Raw genomic sequence first — 12732 nt, 5'->3', positions numbered from 1 at the left:
TGAGTGCCTGCTATTCGCTTAATATCGGACTAGGAGCTGTGGCATATAGAGAAGAAAGATAAAACATTTGTCACTGTCCTTAAGGATCTTAGGATCTACAAAAGGAGATAAAACAGATAAACATGAAGCAGAGACTTCTGAGTGGTTTCAGACTGCTAAATAGGAATGTGGAGAGGGGATAGTTAAAAGAGAGCTGTAATTGTTAGGTTCTTGAAGGATGTGAAAGATACAGATAAGATGAGGGACAGGTATAGCACATCCAGATACAAAGGACTCTGATGTTAGGAGAAAGAGAAAACCCATCACAAAAATTCTCAAGTATGGCATCCTCAATTATTTTATGAGGGAATGGTGACAGGGTCCACAGGGCAAGACTTCCCAGGGCCAATGTTAATTTGGAATCCTGAAAGGATGAGGGAGAGTGACTTACTTCACAAGAGGAAGTAGCCCTCCAAATGGAGACAAATGAAATGATTACACCAAGTGCAGATTTAAAGACTTAAAAACGACTTTTTGGGGGAAAATGTGGTTGATTAACAGTGATATCTGTGTGGTGGAGTGGGATTTGGTGAGCTAATGAGTGACTTTCACTTTTTACTTTCTTTTTTTTTTTTTTTTTTTTGAGACGGAGTCTTGCTCTGTCGCCCAGGCTGGAGTGCAGTGGCCGGATCTCAGCTCACTGCAAGCTCCGCCTCCCGGGTTCACGCCATTCTCCTGCCTCAGCCTCCCGAGTAGCTGGGACTACAGGCGTCCGCCACCTCGCCCAGCTAGTTTTTTTGTATTTTTTAGTAGAGACGGGGTTTCACCGTGTTAGCCAGGATGGTCTCGATCTCCTGACCTCGTGATCCACCCATCTCGGCCTCCCAAAGTGCTGGGATTACAGGCTTAAGCCACCGCGCCCGGCCTCACTTTTTACTTTCTGTAATGAAAAGAAAGAACTGTAGGACAGAGAAGAAGAGAAAAGCCAAATCAAGCCAGTTGAGATTGAAGAATCCAGGAATAGGGACAGGAAAAAAAATGATAGAAAATAAATTTGAGGTAGAACTTGTGCGATGGAATTTCAGAGGACCTGATAGAGGGTCAAGTAGGAATTTATTGAAATGGGACGAAGTTTAGGAGAGAAAAAGGTAAAACTGTAAAAAATTTGAGAGCTTTCCCTTTTGAACAATATGCTGGCTTAAGGGTTTGTAGGCATGCATTTATTTATCCTATTAATAGTAGGTCAAGATCTATACTATTCATGATGTTGGGCGTGGTGTTTCACGCCTGTAATCTTAGCAGTTTGGGAGGCTGAGGCAGGCAGATCACTTTGAGCTCAGGAGTTCGAGATCAGCCTGGGCAACATGGTGAAACCCCATCTCTATAGAAAACACAAAAATTAGCCGGGCGTTGTTAGCGCGCCTGCAGTCCCAGCTACCTGGGAGGCTGAGGCAGGAGAATTGCTTGACCCCAGGAAGTGGAGGTTGCAGTGAGCCAAGATCACACCACTTCACTACAGCCTGGGTAACAGAGTGAGACCCCATCTCAAAAAAAAAAAAAAAAAAAAGCTATAGTATTCATGAAGATTTCACAAAAGAGGTTCATTATATCCTTGGGTTACTGACTACTCAGGGTCAGAAGGTGTTTAGACAAAAATAAGTCAAAGGAAAGAGAGGAGGAAAGTTAAAATAAGAGACTTCAGAGCCAGAAAAGAAAGCACTCCAAGAAGGAAGAAATGTTTAAAAGCACCAAACTCAGTAGTGAGAAGGAAAATGAAGCTGATCATAGGTGACCTTTAAGAGAGCAGTTTCCGACCGGGTACAGTGGCTCCCGCCTGTAATCCCAGCACTTAGGGAGGCTGAGGCAGGTGGATCACGAGGTCAGGAGTTTGAGACCAGCCTGGTCAACATGGAGGAAACCCGTCTCTACTAAAAATACAAAAATTAGCTGGATTTGGTGGCGTGCACCTGTAGTCCCAGCTACTTAGGAGGCTGAGGCAGGAGAATCGCTTGAACCTAAGAGGCGGAGGTTGCAGTGAGCCAAGATTGTGTCACTGACTCCAGCCTGGGTGACAGAGTGAGGCTCCGTCTCAATAAATAAATAAATAAAAATAAAAAGGGCAGTTTAAGGAGTAAGGATGGAAGTTAACAATGCAAAAGGCTTAGGAGGGAGCAAAAGGTGAGAATTTAGAAAATTTAGTGCAGAAGTTTGGCAGTGAAAGGAAGGAGGAAAATAGGAGAGCACCTGGAAGTGGTAATGGAATTAAATAAAAACTTTTTCCTCCTCCTGCATGAGGGAAAGTTATGCTAGTATAATCAGTTGAAGAAAACCACCTCTTTAGGCCTAGAATGATTGTCTCTCAGTTTTCCACACAAATTTAGAGACTTACCACCAATTTTCACTTTGTCCAAATAAAAAACACCAGCAATTGAGCTTAAGTTCTGAAATTCAGACTGCTAAATGACTGTGTTCACCAAAACACTAAGCAGCTGGCTGTTACCATGTTCTCAACTCACATGGACTATTCATACCATGAGCCACTGTGACTTGAGTGTGCTGTCTGTCACATGAGCATAGCCAGCAAAGCGGCCACTGCAGACTTGTAAATCTACCTACAGATTTGTAATTCACCCATAGCTACCTCTCATTCATTCACTGTCACTCTTCCTCTGGCAAGTCTACTAGCACTTCAAGTAATCCTCACAAAAATAATACACCTTCTGCCTTCTGATTTTATTTCCACATGTGTTTTCCGATGTGACTTTTTTTAAGGCATTAAACATTGGATTTTAGACACCTAAAACTTTTCTCCTTTCTTATCCATATTTAGACTACTAGTGCTATTTCTCTATTCTATTGTCACAAACTATTTTTCCATTTTTCTTCATAATAGAATCTAAATCCTCAAGCTAACAGGAAGTTAAATATAGTACAATATTTCTCTTATTAAGAAATAAGTAGAAATGTAACCATATATCTTCCTGGGAGATTTTCTTACCTTTTTTCAATTTTCTCTTGAGTTTTAGATATTTCTGCCATCATTTCACTCTGTGAGGGCAATGTCTTTAGCCCTAAAGATAAAAAGTAAAATTTTAACTGTAAAATTACCTCAGTAGGAACACTAATCCTATAAACAATTACTATGCTATGGAGAATTCAAAGAAATACAGGATAGTTTCCTATACTCAAGGAGGTTACAATTCCCTTGATCATTACTCTACCACCACCACCACAATATAATATTAACATCTGTAGCTTACTCTACTTACTCTCCTTTGTCTTCAGAAGAGAGTTCCCCTACTCTGACTTCCAACCAATACCTGCCTCCTTCCTGATGTAGTCTTTCAATTGGGAAATGAAATATGGACATGAGAAAATGGCCTTAAAAGTATATGGAAAATCAGTTACAAAGTTAAAGGGGCAGGGGAGTGGGGAAACACACCTGCACCTGTATTCTTGATAACAAAGGGGCCTTATATCAACAGAAAGAGAAGGAGTAAAAGTAAATTCTTTTTTTTTTTTTTTTTTTTTAGACGGACTCTCGCTGTGTCACCCAGGCTGGAGTGCAGTGGTGTGATCTCAGTTCACTGCAACCTCCGCCTCCCAGGTTCAAGCAATTCCTTTGCCTCAGCCTCCTGAGTAGCTGGGACTACAGGTGCATGTCACCAAACCCAGCTAATTTTTTTTGTAATTTTAGTAGAGACGAGGTTTTACCATATTGGTCAGGCTGGTCTCGAACTCCTGACCTCAGGTGATCCATCCGCCTCTACCTCCCAAGGTGTTGGGATTACAGGCGTGAGCCACTGCGCCCAGCCAAAATAAAAAATCTCTTTTTATGCCTAATGTCCTGTGGAAGATAAGCCTCATCTTCTAAACATGTTTCTTTGATAAGAGTAGGGGTTAAGGCCAAGGGGAACTCATAATACCTAATTTTGACTGATAAATTTAAGTATGATGCATACACAGTTCCAGTTGTAGGAATTATACACCAAGGATAGGGCTAGACAAAGGCTAAATAGTATTTAAGTCAGTATGAATAATGCTAAGCTTAAAGAATTAGTTGTATGCCCCTATAACTAGGGACTATGCCATGTAGAAGATTTTGGCCACATCCAGTCCTAAGGTGTCACTCCATAAAATTGGGGAATATAGAATTTCAGAATGGCAATATATTTTACCTGATACAAGTGTTCTTTCTACAAGTACTCTAACCTTGTGGTTATCTCATTCCTCTTTAAACATCTCTGGTGATGGGTATCTATAATAATTATATCTGAGGTGATTATACAATTATTTGACTGCTCTAGCTGCTGGAACATTATTATTTTTATTGACCCCAAGATCCGACTCTGCATTTGTACCACTGACCAAGCTCTGCCTTCTGGAGCCACAGAGTTTAATGTTAATACATGACAGCTCTTGAAACATTTGGAAATGATTGTCATAACTCCTTTAAGTCTTCTCATTATCAGGCTAAACAGTATATGTTTCCCATATAACGGGTTTCACATTCTCTGCCATCTTGCTTGCCCTTCACTAAGCATACTCTAATAACTATCCTGGTGAATCCCTCTTAAAATATGGAACCCAGAAGTTCATCACTCTCAAATAGCCTTCTGTGGTTTTCCATGTGTTCTTACATTTTAGCCATGGGAATTATTACTTATCTTCATAAATCAATTAGGAAACACTGAAATGCTTCATTTCAGATTAATCACAGGTCTGTTCGGATATTCAAGAAATGCATTTTGAGAGTCAATTTCCAAATTACTTCTCCACAACCACAAGTTTTACTTCTATTAGCTAGAAACATGAAGGAGGAGGTAAGTATTTCTTGATTGTGGGAGACACCCAATTCATAAAAGATGGGAAAAAAAACAACAAAAAATCCTATATATTTCTCTGTCTATAGACAGATAAAGATGTATATACATCTTAGTCTAGATCTCATGGGGTGAAAACATTTTTAAAAATTAAAAAATTTTAAAAAGATGTATTCATCTTTTTACCTATATACCCTGTGGTACAGTTATGTCTTAATTCATAAATTTTGTTTTTGCAATGTTTCCTTGTTTAGACATATTAGCTTTACCATATTTCTTATCTCCCTCCAGGTCTTTGCTCCCCATCTTAGATTCCCAATTCAAATGAATGGCCTCAACACCTGAACAGATTCTTTTCTGTCTCTCTTCTCCAATATGCTTTCTGTCACCAAATTCTTCAGCTTTGCCTGTGAAATTTTATTTAAGTCTGGCTTCTCCAATTCCTTTAGATTGTCATTGCCTTGGTTTAAAGCCCTCATGATGTCTTACTGAGACTTTTACCACAGGCTCTTACTGACCTATTTCCCATTTCACTCCTCTCTAACGTATCTTCTAAACTGCACATCTGGTTTGACTCCTCTTCCAGCTAAAATCCTTCAGTGGTTCTCCACTATGTACCTTAAATGCAAACTTCTTGATATTCCCTGTGAATATGTCTAGTTTCATTTTCCTTCATTCCTATAACACTTTATTTACCAGCATTCTGAACTACTTGCAGGTCCCAGAACTCTATTTGTTCTGTCACTTTTATCTAACTTTGCATAAACAGTAGTGATTATTTCCCCTCCATGGTCATTATTTCCCTGTTCTTTTAGTAAATTCCTATGTAGTTGTAGGGAGAATTAGGTACTTATTACCCATTGCTCCCATGGCAGCTCTTCTGCATTGCTACTGGAGCACTTGTTTAGGGTCTAGTTAAATATCTGCTGAATGAACAAATCATTAAGTGTCTGTTTACATGTCTGTGTTTGATATGGTTTGGCTGTGTCCCCACCCAAATCTTATCTTGAATGGTGGGTCCCATAATCCCCATGTGTCATGGGGGGGACCTGGTGGGAGGTGATTTAATCATGGGGTGGTTACCCTCAGGCTGCTCATGCTGTTCTCATGATAGTGAGTAAGTTCTCACAAGATCTGATGGTTTTATAAGGGGCTTTGCCTTTCACTCAGCACTCATTCTCTCTCCTGCCACCCTGTGAAAAGGTGCCTTCTGCCATGATTGTACGTTTCCTGAGGCCTCCCTAGCCATGCAGAACTGTGAGTGAATTAAACCTCTTTCCTTTAGAAACTACTCAGACTCAGGCAGTTCTTTATAGCAGCATGAGAATGGACTAATACAGTCTTCCTTGCCTGACTCTGCATTCCAGAAAGTTAGGGATTTTCTGTTTGGTCATATTTGCATCTCCAGCCCCTAGCAAAGGGCCTGGTACATACTAAGAGGTCAGTATATGTTATCTGAAGAATGTTGAAGAATAGTGAAGAACTGAAGTTCAGAGATCTTCCAAGGATTCCAAGACAAGGTGGGAAGGAAGAGAGCCTGAATTATAGTCCTGTGGTAGCAGGCCTTCAGTCTGCTGTCAGCCTAAAGCAGGTTGTATCTGTGTACTCCTGGCTTGCCCCTGCATATTTCAATGTATAGCTGATGTTACAAGAGAAAAGAGATCTGGCTCCTATTCTGCAATTTCAGTCCAGTTCAGGCTTTTAACATAACTGGAAATTGGCTAAGGTAGCCCAGAAGCTGAGATCCTCAGATAAGAAATTTCTACATCAGAATTTAGAATTTCATTTACCTCAAGGCTAAACTGGCATTTATTAGAATAGACGTTTATTAGATACCTCTTATGTGCTAGGCACTGGTCTAGACCTGCAATACAAAGGCAAATAAACATGAGTCCTTTACTTAAAGAGCTATCACTATACTATGAAGGGAGGGAAGAAATATGCATAGGCTTTTCCTATACAAATAAAAAGTAAAGGGAGGCATATCAAGGAGAAAGGACAATGGAAGCAAAAGCACAGGGTACAAGGGTACCTGCTGTGTTTGCTGCTTAGTGGGTATGTCATCCAATGCATTTAGAGTATTGTAGGAAGTATGGTAAAGACTAGTGAAAGATGGGCCTGAGGCCAGGCGTGGTGGCTCACGCCTGTAATCCCAGCACTTTTGGAGGCCGAGATGGGTGGATCATGAGGTCAGGAGATTGAGACCATCCTGGCTAACACGGTGAAACCCCATCTCTACTAAAAAATACAAAAAACTAGCTGGGTGTGGTGGCGGGTGCCTGTAGTCTCAGCTACTTGGGAGCTGAGGCAGGAGAATGGTGTGAACCCAGGAGGCGGAGCTTGCAGTGAGCCAAGATAGCGCCACTGCACTCCAGCCTGGGTGACAGAGCGAGACTTCGTCTCAAAAAAAAAAAAGATGGGCCTGAAATTGGAGGTTGTATCCAATTTGTGGAGGATCTTGAATGCCAGGTTATAACATAATGCCTTCTTGTGATCCAGAGATTTGGTGTAACTTGATATAGTTTTCAAGGAAAGAAAGTTGCTGAGTGAAAATAAAACACTTGCAAGGGCTGCAAAAGAAGCAATGAAAAAAACTACGTTTCATTTCAGTCAAGGCAAGGAAGTAAATTCAGTGTTCTAGAAAAGAGTAGAATATTTTCTTGACAAGAGAACAATAATTCCAGAAAACAGAAGAATAAGGAAAATGGGGCTTGATAGGGGACAGACAAGGAAGGATGCAGGCTTTGTTGGGCAGACATGAAAAAATGGGAAAAACAAGCTAATCCAAAGGGTTTAAAATTGGCATAGTGAAGGGATAATTCAGGGAAGAGAAAGGCAAGAATGTGGGAGGCAGACAGATTGGTCATGGACCGAATAAAAAACCCAGGGTTCCTGTTGGAAGTCTGGTAAAGTTACAGAATTCTGAAGATTTCTTCCTTCCAGGTGTTAGAAAAAAGCTGGAGGAATTAGCACTAGGCTTCTGCTACCATAGGAAGCTGGGCTTTTTGTACATTTTCCCTAAGATCCCCTAATCTCATAGCCATAATGCAGACTCTTGCAAATACTCATTTTCTCTATTTCCTCTCAATAATTCACTTGGTCTTAGAAAAGAGTCCCAGTTGCTTAAAGTATACTAAGATGCTGTGGCCTGTTTTAATGAACTGTTCTCCCCTTATGTAATTGACCCAATTAAAAGATCACTTTAATATGACTAGAATTAGGCCAACCTAATGGGCTATTTGTGTTTGACTACTTGTATAGTGCTCTCAGGTAGTACATAATCTGCTGGATAGGAATGGAAGTAATAGAAATTTGGGGAAATTTAGAAAAGTTGTTGAATTATCAACTCTAATAACATTGGTTCTTTTTTTCTCTGCAACTGTGAAGATTTTCACTAGGGAAAACAAAAAAGGTGTAATTCCAACAGGAACTCTGAGTTTTAATTAAATGCTAGTAACAATAGCAAATTTTGTTATAACAACCATAGAATCAGTGAATTTCTTCTTTAGAAGGACCCTTAAACATCACCTTGTTTCTCTCTATCCTGAGGCTTGAATCTACTCCATACCTTCCCCCATCCTGCCTGGCCCAGTGAGTATTCAGTCATTTGGCATCCTTTTCCTATTCTGCTTAGAATTTCAGAGGCAGCCGGTTCCATCATGAAATGGCATTGGCTGATAGGAAAAAGGTTTTGGATTTTCTTCTTAATGGTAAGCTGATACCATTAATGGTAACCCTTAAGATTTGACTCCTTGATTCTGGTTTGACCCTTTGAAGCTATATTGAGTAAATTTAATCCTTCTTTCAAGGGCCTTCCCTTCAGATATTTGAAGGAAATTCTCATATCTCTCCTGAAGTTTATCTTCTCCAGGCTAAATGTCTCTCCAGCTGTTTCACATGTACTTCAGATGGCATGTTTTCAAATCCCTTAAACCATTTTAATCTCTCTCCTTATTTAACGCACTCCAGCTTCATTTCTAAAATGTATCATTAGGTGTGGTCTGGCCAGTTTAGAGAACAACAGTTGTAATGTTCTAGGACATTATAGTTTTTTAATGATGCTAGATTTAATTATTTATTTGGAAGCTATAGCATTCTACTGACTCATATGAAACCTATCCCCATGCCGGGCGCGGTGGTTCAAGCCTGTAATCCCAGCACTTTGGGAGGCCGAGACGGGCGGATCACGAGGTCAGGAGATCGAGACCATCCTGGCTAATACGGTGAAACCCCGTCTCTATTAAAAAATACAAAAAACTAGCCGGGCGAGGTGGCGGGCGCCTGTAGTCCCAGCTACTTGGGAGGCTGAGGCAGGAGAATGGTGTAAACCCGGGAGGCGGAGCTTGCAGTGAGCTGAGATCTGGCCACTGCACTCCAGCCTGGGTGACAGAGCGAGACTCCGTCTCAAAAAAAAAAAGAAACCTATTCCCCATTATTTTTTTCATATATTCCTAGCCAAAACTGAAAGAGGGGACATAAAAGGAGAAAAGTGAGAATTTGGGAGATTGAATATCCTACATTATTGACTAGTCTCCATTCAGGTCTTAATTTTTGGCCGAAAGCAAGTCATACTATTTCTATATTTTATTTTATCTATAATGAAAGAAGATAAAACTATTTTACTTCATAAATATATGCCAGTTGCCTAAAATCTAGATGAGTAAATTCTAATTTGGAGTACACATTGGAATCACTGGGGAATATTTTTCTCAAAGATGTTATGACTGCCCCACCCCAGGCTAACTAAATAAGCATCAGCAAGGATGGTTTCAAAGCATGCATAGCTTGGAAAAATTTCCCAGGTATGATGTATGTCCATGGTTATAAATTGCTACTTTAGATACACTCAAAAATAAATTTTTCTGTACTAACTTTGTGCTAGGCACTGTTGTAATCATACATGCTATCTCTAGTTATTTAGAAACAAGTATCTAAACAGAGGTAAACATACCACCAAGTAATTAAGTAGTCTATTTGCATGGTCACTTACCTTTAAATACCTGAGTGGCCCAGCGTCCTTGGAGCTCTGAAATGGGCATAATGGCTCCTAAGGGCTGAATCAAGCCTATGATTGCAAGAGTTGGCCTTTCCAGGTTAGGAGGGAAGACCCTTTTATACAAGGATATCTTGTTTTTGACCACTTTGACGGAATCTTCCAGAAACGGAAAGGCAAAGCTATAGCCTGTGGCAAAGATAACAGCATCAATGTCATCCTCCCTGGAGCCATCCTCAAATATGGCAGCTGTCTCTGTGAATTCCTTCACATTTCCTTTCACTTTCACCAAGCCAGAAATGATACGATTTGGCAGGTCATCATTTACGGTTGGATGCTGACTCAGAGCTCTGTGAGTGGTGACAAAGATCAAGTGAAGGAGAAAGAGAAATCAGTACCATATAAGTAAAATTTTGCTTTGGTGGAGGTAAACAGTATGCCAATAATCTTCCCCTTGGTCTATGCATGAAGTTTGGGAAGGGTCTAATTTACACTAGGTTGGCACAGATGAAGATCAGAGCTAAGTTGGACCCTGGATGCACTGAAAGGGACAGTGTTGGAGGGGTGAAGGAAGAGTGTTGTTTGAGGAGTGGATATATGATTTCTCAAGTAACAGTAATATTCTATGTGTGATATGATAAGGCCACAGGTCAATAGTTTGTATCCTCATATCAAGAAGTCTGACAGAACTAAGCTGTCAACATTCTGTTCAGTCTCATTTCCAGTTTCAAAGGCTCAAGAGCTAGGTTTAGGCCACTGTGTTCCAAATTGTATAATAAATTACATGTATGTACCAACTTACAGTTTGTAAGTGGCTTTTACATGCTTTAACTTATTTGACTCTCACAAAACTCTATGAAGGAAGCAGAACAGGTGTCATTATCCCGGTTTTATAAATGAGGAAATTGAGGCCTAGAAAAATTACGTGACTTGTCCAATGATACACAGCCTAGGATTTTAGAATTTATCTCAAAGCTGTTTTCACTGAATTATATTGGTATAGTTTGGGCCTGTTATTGTTTCCTAGGGACAGCGTAGGATATGGATACTGGAAACATTGGGTTGGTGCAAAAGTAATTGCTTTTTTTGCCATTACTTTTAATAATAATAAGGCTGGTTCCTAGTATCGTGGATCTTTCTAAAAAGCAGTCTTTTTTTTTTTTGAGATACAGTCTCACTCTGTTGCCCAAGCTGGAGTGCGGTGGCACGAACTTGGCTCACTGCAACCTCCACCTCCCGGGTTCAAGTGATTCTCCCGCCTCAGCCTCCTGAGTAGCTTGGACTACAGGCACCTGCCACCATGCCTGGCTAATTTTTGTATTTTTAGTAGAGACGGGGTTTCACCATGTTGGCCAGGCTGGCCTCGAACTCCTGACCTTGTGATCCTCCCACTTCGGCCTCCCAAAGTGCTGGGATTGCAGGCGTGAGCCACGGCACCTGGCCTAAAAAGCAGTCTTAATGCCTGAATACTAAATTAACTCATCTTCAGATGGAGCTATCCTGGCCTCAGGAATTTTATATGTTTAAATTACCACTACTGGTTTGTTGCATTTAGTTATGCTTTGACACTAGGTCGATTGTGTTCTGCATTCCAACCTAATGATTTCATCATTTTCTCCAAACCTACTCCTTTTCACCAGCAATACCACCATCCATCCATATAGTTGCCCAACCCACAAAACCATGAATCTTATATCTGGTCACCAAGCCTTTTCCCTTTCTCCTCTTAACATCCCCAGAATAGTTTTATCTACTCTTTATCTCAACCAGATGATACAATTGTCTTTAGGACCTCCTGTCCCATCCCACTCCCACACCATTTTCAAAATGGTCTTTCTAAAATATATGTATTATTATGTTACTCACTTGCCTAAATCTTTGAATGGCTTTGGACTGTCTTCATTACATATTTTTTATGTACTAGAGCAAAGGTTGTCATGCCTAATGAACCTAGAGATACATTCAGTCACTCTTTCATCTTTGCTATATAGTCCAGCCATTCCAGACTACATGCAGGTCCCGGACCATTATGTATTTTTTGCTGTTCCAAGACTTTGTTTTTATAATTAGAATGCTATTCCCTTGCTCTATTTGTTTGGCTATCTCCTATTATTCAACAAAGCCTCAATTTATTTTGCAACCACCAAAAACATGCATGCTAAAATAATTAGGTGAAAGGTTTTTTTTTTTTTTTTTTTTTTTTTTTTTTGAGACAGAGTCTCGCTCTATTGCCCAGGCTGGAGTGCAGTGGCCAGATCTCAGCTCACTGCAAGCTCTGCCTCCCGGGTTCACGCCATTCTCCTGCCTCAGCCTCCTGAGTAGCTGGGACTACAGGCGCCCGCCACCTCGCCCGGCTAGTTTTTTGTATTTTTTTCAGTAGAGACGGGGTTTCACTGTGTTAGCCAGGATGGTCTCGATCTCCTGACCTCGTGATCCGCCCGCCTAGGCCTCCCAAAGTGCTGGGATTACAGGCTTGAGCCACCACGCCCGGCAGGTGAAAGGTTTTTAGGAAACACAGTCTCCAAATGTCACCACACTGATTAATTTCAAAGGGAAAAAATATCTTTATAGTGGAGAGACTTGGTGGTATCTATACCACCTTATCTAAGTGGTCAAATTTAGCATAATTACTGTGAGAGACACTGACATCATGTGACTCTTGATATGACCCCCTAAGACCAGCATCCCCTATGTAGTGTATGTGTCAAAAACATTTCACCTGAATATGAGAAAGGAAGAAAACTATGCAAGTCTAAATTTAGAGACTCTCTACAAAACAATGCCTTGGGTTCTTAAAAAGAAAGCCCATGTCAAAGAGAGAATTATTTCAGATTAAGAGAGATTAAAGAGACATGACAACTAAATGTAATGGTGTAATTGATGACCTGACAGGACGCTAGATTTAAAAAGATTTTTTAAAGCTATAAAAAATATTAT

At 40.4% G+C, this 12732-nt stretch overlaps 1 protein-coding gene across 4 annotated transcripts in view; it reads right to left on the bottom strand.

Moving 5' to 3' along the window:
* Positions 1 to 12732, bottom strand: part of FMO5 (flavin containing dimethylaniline monoxygenase 5) — a 33135-nt gene that overhangs the window by 668 nt on the left and 19735 nt on the right. For all 4 annotated transcript variants that reach the window (XM_033197891.1, XM_033197889.1, XM_033197890.1 and 1 more), the window contains 2 exons: positions 9793 to 10145; positions 2978 to 3050 (listed from right to left, as the gene is read on the bottom strand). In XM_033197891.1, the coding sequence (XP_033053782.1) occupies positions 2978 to 3050; positions 9793 to 10145 (426 nt within the window). The remainder of the gene's footprint in view (positions 1 to 2977; positions 3051 to 9792; positions 10146 to 12732) is intronic.

This window comes from Trachypithecus francoisi, unplaced genomic scaffold (genome assembly GCF_009764315.1).
Source record: "Trachypithecus francoisi isolate TF-2019V2 unplaced genomic scaffold, Tfra_2.0 Lachesis_group5, whole genome shotgun sequence".
NCBI classification, from domain to species: Eukaryota; Metazoa; Chordata; class Mammalia; order Primates; family Cercopithecidae; genus Trachypithecus; species Trachypithecus francoisi.
Note: the sequence above shows the minus strand (reverse complement) of the source record. Positions and strands in the feature narration are given on the sequence as shown.